Below are 10,013 nucleotides of genomic sequence, written 5' to 3' on the forward strand. Positions count from 1 at the left end.
AATATATCTCTGCTATTATTTCTTAAAAGTCTTTAATACCTCGAAAAGCAATGGTTTACGATGAAAACATCCTATAATAAACCGCAAAGTTTTTAATACCCCGAAAAGCAATGGTTTACGATGGAAAAATCCTAAAATAAACCGCAAAGTCTTTAATACCTTGAAAAGCAATGGTTTACGATGGAAACATCGTAAAATAAACCGCAAAGTCTATAGCATAATATGCTTTGCATCAAATCGTAAAAATAAATTCTGCGAAATATATCTTATTTTCAAAATCTCTAATTCGCAGCATCACTTTTTCGCAAATTTACTAAAAAGGATAGTCAATAATTATTTGGGCTGATCATATATTTATTCTTTTTGATAGTTCCATTTTTAGGCTTCATGAATGGAAAAACTATCCCACTGCTTTCGTTGTCTGGAAACGATTAAGAAATACAAAAACTCGAAATCCTACAAATAAGTTTATATTCCATATCCAAAGTTGAAAACATAATTTTTTAAAAAGTAAATAATGTTTTGGCTGCGAAATAACAATGACGTAAACGTAGCTTATTTTCGTGTCACGCAATCTAACAAAAAACCGTCTGTGTGGGAGAGACTCCACTGAGGAGTTGATTTTGTGGTCATTTCCGGCTTTGTGGCTTTCCGTTGAAGATCTGGGTACAAAGTCGTAAAATTGCTTATTATTGAAGTATTAACCAAAGATTATCTTTTTAGAGATTTAGTTGATAAAAACACAAAATGGCGTCACATCAACAATTGTTTGAACACTTGCATGAATTTTCCTAGTTCTATACAGTAAAAGAAACTTTCCAGCAATGAATCTTCTTTGCTATAATTACTTTCACCAAAAAGGAAGTTGACATGGTAACACAAATTGCAGCTAAATACCACAAATGGATACTTCAACAAAATGTAAATAAGGTAATAAGCAAGCAAATAAACAATTTTTAATTAAATCAGTAGAAAAACAAAAACATTTTGCATTTATGGATGACGTATATTTTAGTTGTAGTATATATCTTACTGTCATGGACATAAGACATAGTTTACTGAAGCGGTTTTGTAGATGCTTAATTTGTTTTTTTTGGTAACTATATTATTGTAAATATTCTGGTAATTGTTCTGATGCTCTAGTTTGTTGTTTTCGCAGTGCTTGTTACAGAGTTTGTTTTGTTGTTTACCGTTGTTGTTTGTTGTTATTGTTATTGTTATTGTTGTTATTGTTGTTGTTGTCTCTGTTATTGTTGTTATTGTTGTTGTTGTCTCTGTTATTGTTGTTATTGTTGTTGTTGTTGTCGTTTCTGTTATTTTTGTTTTTTTTGTTTTTGTTTCTGTTGTTGTTGTTGTTGTTGTTGTTGTTACTGTAGGTAAACAAACATAGCAAAACTAGATATATGCTTCAATTTCACTTATAATGAAACTTGGACAGCACAAGACTTAAGTGGTTAATTAATGCGGAAATTAATTTGTTTATTGTTAAAAGATGGTAAACAATAAGCAGTAGAATTACCGGCTTTTGGTTTTCAATATAAGAGGAAATAAAACAATGTGCAAGTGACCAACAAAGTCAACAGAAAATCATTCTGCGGTGTGTATTTTATTTGTCCTTAGAGTGGAAAGAATAGCAAATATCAGCAGGGAGTAGAAATTGTTGTGTTTTAAATTATTATTGTTATCATTATTATTATATTTGCACTGGATATTTACATTTAAGGTTGAATCTTCTTTCCAAATGTGTCCTGTTTGGTTTTTTAAAAAATATATATAAGATAAATTTTAAATAATAAGAAATAATATATTCAGAAAAGGAAAATATTTTCAGTTAAAAAATGGGTCATACATTTTAATGCTAATCAAAAGTTTTTCTTATAATTATGTGGTAGAACTTTCGTACTTCTGGAATCACCTATCATTAATTGATTAACTATATTATTTATTGATTGATTACAATAGTGATTAAACAGTATCAAAGGGAAATACCTTCTGAAGTAATAAACATCACCCTGTGTAAAAAGAGTGACAATAAGTGTTATTTCAGCATGTCTCCAAATAATAGTTTGTCCATTTTATGGCAGCTGTTTTTGTAGAAGAAGCAATGACCCACTAGAAAAAATTACATGATGCGTCACACTCAGCGTGCTACGCCGATTCTCCCGATTTGTGTATCTTTATATCTCACAACGCTTATAACGAGCCTCTTCATGAGCGCCTCTCTCTAATGTGCACACACCCTCTCAACTATATGTATTGTGTAACTGGTGGTGTCTTCACGAGTTTTTAGACTAACTTCAAATTTTTAAATAGAAATATTTATATTTTTATTTTTTGTTGAACGCAAAATTTTTTATAATAAGTTGCTTCATGTTTGCTAAAGTGATTTTAATAACCAGGTGTGGAAAAGAATTGTTTAGGAAACAAAATGTTTTGACTGTATTTTCTATCTTGCGCTTAAGATGTTATATTAACCGCCCGTCTCATTTGCGCTTGTTTTCAAGTTAAAAGTTAGACAAAGCTACATAGCCCGCTGTTATCTGACAACCTACAACAATCATATCAGACTTCTGTAGTCTATTGGCTGTGAATTTTTTTCTGGTATCTTTTTTAACAGGTTTATGTGGTGTAAAAAATCATTTAGTTAAACTGTCAACTAAAAGGTTTCTGATGTTTGTTATTTTGGTTTCGTGCAACATGCTCACAGCGTTTTTCCATGTTTTACGTAACCGATATGTACCGACTGTAGTGCTCGTCTATATTATTTCAATTTAAACAGATCAGTTAAATTTCTTTCTGTAGTTCTTGATAAGAAACAATAGGATTTAACATGTCATTAATATGCTAACCCAATTAACCCTTTCTTAAACAAAATCAATGCAACAACTACTCTATCTTGGACAGTTTATATGAGAAAATCCACACAAGACTTTTTAACTTATGTAAAAAATTTCCGTACATTGAATATTTCGGAAATCATAGCTAGATAGTTAATCGGTATTGTAAATATTATAAGCCACACAACTTTGCGTATTTGTTGTGTCAAAGTTTGATTGAGAAATATTTTATTTCTTTTCAAGCTTGTGTTTTTCTTGTGAATAACCGTCTGTTTTCTTACAATACACATGTTGAATAATTGGATTGTTGTTATGCGTGATATGAAGAATGATTATTTTTTGTTTTGTTTTGTGTATGTAAATCTACCATCTGAATTCATGTATATGTCACACAACACCACAAAACGCCAAGCGTTAGACGCCAACCTGTAATATTTCGACCAAGAAGAAAGCTTATTGTCATATTGGCTGTCTAAAACCCTCGATTCAAGGGCAACGTAATAAGACACTAGCAAGCGGTAGAAAGTTGTATGCGACTCCCGCCTGCGAACGTGAGAGGGGAAAAATGGAGTTTGTGATTTGTCTATCTACGTTATGCAAGAAAAATATAATTAAAAAATTAGTTTTTTTTTTTTTTTTGTTATACCCATACTACCAAAATCTCTTTAACTCAACTATCTCAATTTTGATGTTTGTGTTGGTAAAGTTGTTTTTCTTTCTGTTTTTTTACTTGTGGTAAAGTTTACTTGATATGTTTAACCTACAATCTCCCGTGACGTGTTGTTGTTTGAATAAGCATTTAACAGCTACTTAGAGCAAGTCGGTAATATTATTGAACCGTGACCCTTGACAAAATGATTTTCTACTTAATACAGTTTTTATAAGCAGAGTGCTAAAGACAGCTTTTATGTCACACATTTTAAATATTTTTTTTTCTCTGATAATATTATGTTGAGGTTTTGTGTTATTTCTTTAGTATGTTGAGAAGAATAAATTTATTGAAATGTAAAAACGATGGCCGACATTACTAATCAATCACAAGAAAGTAAGATGGGTTGTTCATTGTTACGGCAGTGCAGAAGAAGGACTCAGAGTGAACCACCGCGAAAATATAAACCAGGAAAAACGAAATTAAAAGATATCAGCAAACAACATAAAAGTTATGATGAACTTAATAAACCAATAAATGAACAATTTAATCACCAAGAATGTAATAACCATTTATTAACACATTCCTCGTTAACTGTGCCACAATTTGATACGCGGAATATTAAAGTGACAGAACGTTGTAAATTATGTGATAAAGAGAGAGAGAATGAGCCAAGATTGCATCAAAGTACTACTTTTTCACAAAATGAATGCCATGTGGAAAAATGTGAGAACACTTTCAATCAGCAAAATGTTTTATCTAAAACACTTAGCTTAGACTTTCAAAAACCTGCAACTACAATGGCGTCCTCAACGAACGATAACATTGAAAATTCTTCGTGCTTTCCAAAGCTAGGTTGCTGCCGGAAAACAAAAAGAAAAGAAAGAAATAGTAATAATAATAATACTCGTAATACAAAATCAAATTGCAATCGTATAACTTATGAAGATTATACGAAATTGTCTCAAACTTCGTCGTTGAATAGTAGCGTATGTACAGGCAGTTTACTGACAGCGAGTAGCTGTTTAACGGCGTCTTCATGCGACGCGTCCACGTTACTTTCCGATCAATCTTCTATGTCGCAGGACTCAGGTTTTGACGAACCGCCTTGTTTCTTAAATATAATATTTCACAATCATAAGTGTAAAGGAATGCACAGTTGTAAGAAAAAAGATTATATTAGTTTGAATTTGCATTTGAAAGCACTAATGAATTGCATGCCGAAAAGTTTTAGTGAAAGCGAAGCGATACAGCATCAGCTAGCAAATTGTAGTGGAGTACAGAGGGACCCATACTTAGCAAAAAGAAGGAACGCAATATGCGAGACTTCAGAAGAAATGAGGTCGAATTTTAGCGAAGCGTTGTGTGCTTTTTTAACTCTTCAAGCTATGGCTAAATACGAATTTTTATAATATATATGTGTATCATACTTTATGTTATTTCCGTTGTGTCTGTTGTTGTTGTTGTTTTTGTTTTTGTTGTTGTTGTTGTTGTTTTTGTTGTTGTTGTTGTTGTTTTTTGTTGTTGTTATGTTTTTTCTTATGTTTCTTTTATTCTTTTTATTTAAGATTTTTTGTCATTCTTGTAATGAGAATCTCTAGATCATGAGTTTTGTTAATGTTTTGAAATAACCGCCAGTAAAATCCCTTTCGCTGTGTCTTTTCAAATATCTTTATTATTTTTTCACATTTTTTCTTAATTCCATTTAAGACCCTCCCTCTTATTATATCCCTCCACAAAAAACATGTTACATTTTTAATTTTTTTTTTCATTAAACACTCGGCGATGGAGATATATTTGCATGACAGAGATCATAGTTGGATTGACGAGTTTGTTAGAAAGATAATGTTTTTATTGTGCAAATTTTTATCACGTGATGGTTATATCACAACTTGAAAATTTCGCACAATAATGTACCACCAATTTCTTGTTGACATTTGTACTGAAAAGTAACGGGAAGAGAATTATGTTAACGTCTTCAGGTGGTAACCAAAACGGAAACACTGTATTTATTTCATAAACGAATATGCTTCGCCTCAGCATTTTAATAATTTTTCTTTTTTGAGGTTTTCTATCAACACTTACCCGTAAGTCAAAAGATCTTGAACATAACAAAATAAACGAGTGTCGTGTGGGAAATACTCGAGACAAGTGTTGCAAACTATCTTAACAATTAACAAAATAAATTAAAGAAAATTCTTTTTTGTCAAAAGTAGTCGTACATCATTATTGTTCTTTCAAAATTACAAAATTCACATTCTTGTTTTTCACACTTTTGCGACATAATTGAAAAGGAATTTTGATCCCAAAGAAAATGTGATTGGGGTATATGAAAATGTTAGTCGATTTTGCTTTTTTTTTGTCTTATGTTACTTTATGTTTGTAACCTCATGAAGTTTATCCGTATTGACACTTCGTGTCGAAGCTGTATTTATTTATCGCGGTGATATTATCACGATAATTTACATTCAAGTAAACAAACCTTGATTTGTTAGGATTTAAAAAAAATCACAAAAATTGTCTTTATTCTTATCCTTAATACATTTTTATTTTCTCGGTTTTTTTCTCATCAACAATTTAATGACGTGCAGTCAACAGATCTAGCTACGTTTTACTCCATCCGTTTACAAGAGACATTTGTCCCGAAAAAAAAATTCTTTTTACTTTCAATTTTTTTTTGTCAATCGTTTTCATGTAAGTTTTTGATGCCTTTAATGCTACAGATTGACATTAGAAAGAAATTGAATCCGTTTTTTGTAATCTTATTTTCATTTCCCTGTAAAAACAAAAAAAAAATTGTATAAAGATGACGTCAACCGTTCTATCTTGAAGAAATCGATGTGATATTATTGATGGAGAATTTTAACATGATACCTATAAATGGAAAAATGCTAAAATTCATTTTTCGTATTCCTTTTTATATATTTATTTTATGTATGATATAAATAAACAGTTATGTGTGTTTTATATTTCATTTTATTTCTTTCTATGCAAAGATTACACCAGATGTTAAATAAATTCTGTATTCGTTACTATAATACAAAAATTGTCGTCAAAAATCTCTTTAACTTATTTAAGGATGACCTTATCGTTTTTTAAACATCCGTTTGGTTATGCAAGTCGGTGTTTTTTTTTGTTTTTTTTTACGATCACATGACACGAGCTGCCCTGTTTAGGCAAGCTGAAAAAAGTCACAATAAATTAGTTCACAGCACATTCAATTCAAATTACAAATGCTTATTATGTTGAAAAAATATAAACAAACATTAGAATAAAATGAAATTACCTTCTCTGGCATGCATGTGTCACATGTGATACTAAAAATTAGTTATCGCATAATGACATTAAATAAAGAAAAAATCAAATCCAAACCATCTGTTAATACTAAAAAAGTTAACACTGAGTATTTTATTTACGTCATTTTCAAAACATTTGACTGTCAAATTTTCATGGATTAGTAACAAACTTGAGTTTAGGAACCTACTTTAAAGGCAGAGACTTTTGCAAAACAAAATTTCGCGAGACAAAACAATCGCAAAATTTTTATACAAACTTTTGTGAATTTCGCGAATTAGCCAATTTTGACTTTTTCGCGAGAAATAAAAATATGTGCTCGATGAATCTCAGCCTGGATATCTTCTGAACGCTACCTTAGTTTTTCGAACAGATTTCAGCCTCAAGCTTTTTATGAAAATGCTCTTTTAAAAAAAAGTGTAGACCATTTGGGACCATTGCCTGTATGGTTCGTTTGGCAAAGAAGATTAGGATAAAACACCCTACAATGGGTACATTCCAAGGACATTTCTTTTAATATACCAAGAGTGGGACAAGAAATAAAGAAACCCTGAAAAAACCTTGTGTACAGCAAACCTTTACTTGAATTCCACCGTCACATTGACCACAATGTCAATAAAATAATCTTGAGATCTTTCGATTGCACTCTTCATAATAACACTTATGAAAGATAACAACAATGCACAAATTTATAATTGTCTTCATTTCATGAACTTTTTCCTCTTTATTTGAAAACATTCTCTATCCAAAGAAAAAAGAAGAAACAATAAACTATATTGAGGTATCCACAAAATTTAGAGCGAGAGAAAAATAACAACTACTTTAACCAAACAGAAAAAAAAACAATATAAAAACAATACTCGGAGCTTTTCGATGTTGCAAGGTGCTTTTGACGGGCGAGGAACACACACCCCCTCCCTAAACAGTATTATTAGCCTTGTTTAGCATGTTTTTGTCTATTGGCAGTATCCACTCTAAATAGCTGAAAATTAAATAAAAATGGTAGTTTAGCAGCGATGAGCGATGCAAATGCAAATGCAGACGTGTTATTTTAAGTAAAATGTAAAGATGAAGTAAAAGCTGGTATTAGACATTTTCCCTTTAATGAAATCTAAATCAAGCTCGCTAAAAAATTTAAAGCAAAATGTCAAGGAAACGAAAATCTTGTTTATTTTCAATACCATAAGCTTTTGTGTGTTTTGTTGGAAGGATTAAGTTTTCCCACAACAGCTATACTGGATACAGATGTCACTGAGTAAAAGCCCACTCGATGATGGGCAGTATAGTGGCGATTTTTAATACGCGCAACAAAAAGGAGAAGTAGTTTTCCAGTAAATATTTAATGAAGTGAAGTTGCCCGTGCCGGTATTGCTTTAGCATATCCTCGTGGGCAAATCTGTACGACCTGCAACATTTGCAATTTTAGTAGCACCTCTAACCAATCACCTCCACTCTTTCAATTGCCTCTGAAATCTACCCACAATCGTCAGTTGACATATTTTGAGAAAGCGAAAAATTATCAGGTGTCAACACGTAGCCATTACTGCAACAGTTGTACAAAAAAAAGTCGTAGAGTGCTGTCCTCCTTTGATTCTGCAGTTAAAACACTTGGTCTACAACATAGTGGTGTCTCTAAGGTTTTTTCCCATGTGATATTTTACCGGGCACCCTTTCTATTTCTGTCAGAAAGTGCAATCTCTTGTCGCAAAGGGCTATCATTTACCACGCTAAAAACTTAAACAATGGTTATTGCGCTACTGTTTCCTAAGACCATTTACATATTAAGTGGTTTTATTTCAAAGACAATGCGAGGAATGTTTACTTAATGGTGTGCAGTCATATATGGCTGAGCTGCGATAAGAGATGACAGTATCACATATCACGTTCTTTGTCAGCAGGAAGGTTCGACTGTTTTCTTTTTATTAGAGGGTGATGACTCCACTTGGAGGGTGATGACTCCACTTATAACCCCATTCAAATAAATATTCAAAAACAAAATAAAAATTATTGTCAGACTGATAATAAAGTGCTTAATTTCGTGTAAAGTAATGTCCAGTTCCTGCTGGAGACTGTTTGTCCGAGGTGACTTAGTTAGACATTTTTGGAACCCGGGTTTAAGAACATGGGTTAAAACCTTTGTATACTGTGCAGAAGTCCTGTCCTGCTCGTTTGTGCATTTTTTCATATATATACCTTACTTTTAGAACTATGTTGGAGTATGTGAACCTATTCTATAGACAGGCAAACACCTTTTAAAACCCTTAAGCAAAAGATTCTGGTCGAGTTTATCATTGTGCTTGCACTTTGTAATTTTCTTTCTTTCTTTTCTTTAAAACGCGTGACAACTGTTTTTTTTTTACGTTTTTTATTTAAACCACTTTAAATCACTTTAAATCAGGTGACTCTTACAACCCCAGCTACAACAGGCTAGTGCTGTGTTTAGACTGGTCAATGGTAGCTACTATTTGTGTAGGGATGAGGGTTGAATTCATTAACACGTGCAAAGCTACTGCCAGGAAATGGTTTAACTCGACTAAGTGGTCAAACTAAATTGCAATGCCAACCTTTTGTCGCTTTAATAAATTTCTTATCTTTCATACTTTAAAGTGTTTTCTCGATGCTGTATATATTTTATTGACATAAACTAGCTCTTATGCAGGGATTTTGTTTTGTTAAAACATGCTTTTCAGTTCGTTGCCTAAATCAGTTTACTTATTAGATCAGTTAAGAGTCTCTTTATATTACTTTGATGAAATTTAAAACTCACTTAATACTGTGCATATACAGTAAAAAATACATTTTTTAGAAATTTAGGTTTAATGTATAAATAAGATAGCTGTACAGCTATGAAGCTGTGGAACCAATGTTATAACGGAGATGGGGTTTTTTGTTATACATACACAAAGCCTATTTCTTATAAATGGCGTATCGCAAGCCATTTGCAACCGATGATGTTAGACTAATTACTAAAAATCGTTTTTTTTATTACTTTTTACAAACACAAACTGAAATATAATAAAATAAATAGTTATATCATTTTTTAAGTAAATAAGGTTTCTAATAAAAGTTGTAGCAGTAAAAGCATGTTTTAACAAAACAAAATCCCTGCATAAGAGCTAGTTTATGTCAATAAAATATATACAGCATCGAGAAAACACTTTAAAGTATGAAAGATAAGAAATTGATTAAAGCGACAAAAGGTTGGCATTGCAATTTAGTTTGACCACTTAGTC

The 10,013-nt window shown here is 31.6% G+C and overlaps 1 protein-coding gene across 1 annotated transcript; it reads left to right on the forward strand.

Annotated features, from left to right (window-relative positions):
* The first annotated feature begins 418 nt into the window (after positions 1 to 418).
* On the forward strand, positions 419 to 6,453 carry LOC130640966 (uncharacterized). The gene is made up of 2 exons (XM_057447589.1): positions 419 to 930; positions 3,814 to 6,453. The coding sequence occupies exon 2, from the start codon at positions 3,852 to 3,854 to the stop codon at positions 4,896 to 4,898; it is 1,047 nt and encodes a 348-aa protein (XP_057303572.1). The 5' UTR covers positions 419 to 930; positions 3,814 to 3,851; the 3' UTR covers positions 4,899 to 6,453.
* The last annotated feature ends 3,560 nt before the right edge of the window (positions 6,454 to 10,013 follow it).

This window comes from Hydractinia symbiolongicarpus, chromosome 4, assembly GCF_029227915.1.
Source record: "Hydractinia symbiolongicarpus strain clone_291-10 chromosome 4, HSymV2.1, whole genome shotgun sequence".
Lineage (NCBI taxonomy): Eukaryota > Metazoa > Cnidaria > Hydrozoa > Anthoathecata > Hydractiniidae > Hydractinia > Hydractinia symbiolongicarpus.

What these genes read in the sequence shown, in the direction of transcription:
- LOC130640966 (XM_057447589.1), top strand. Translation starts at nt 3,852, where the DNA reads ATGGCCGACATTACTAATCAATCACAAGAAAGTAAGATGGGTTGTTCA.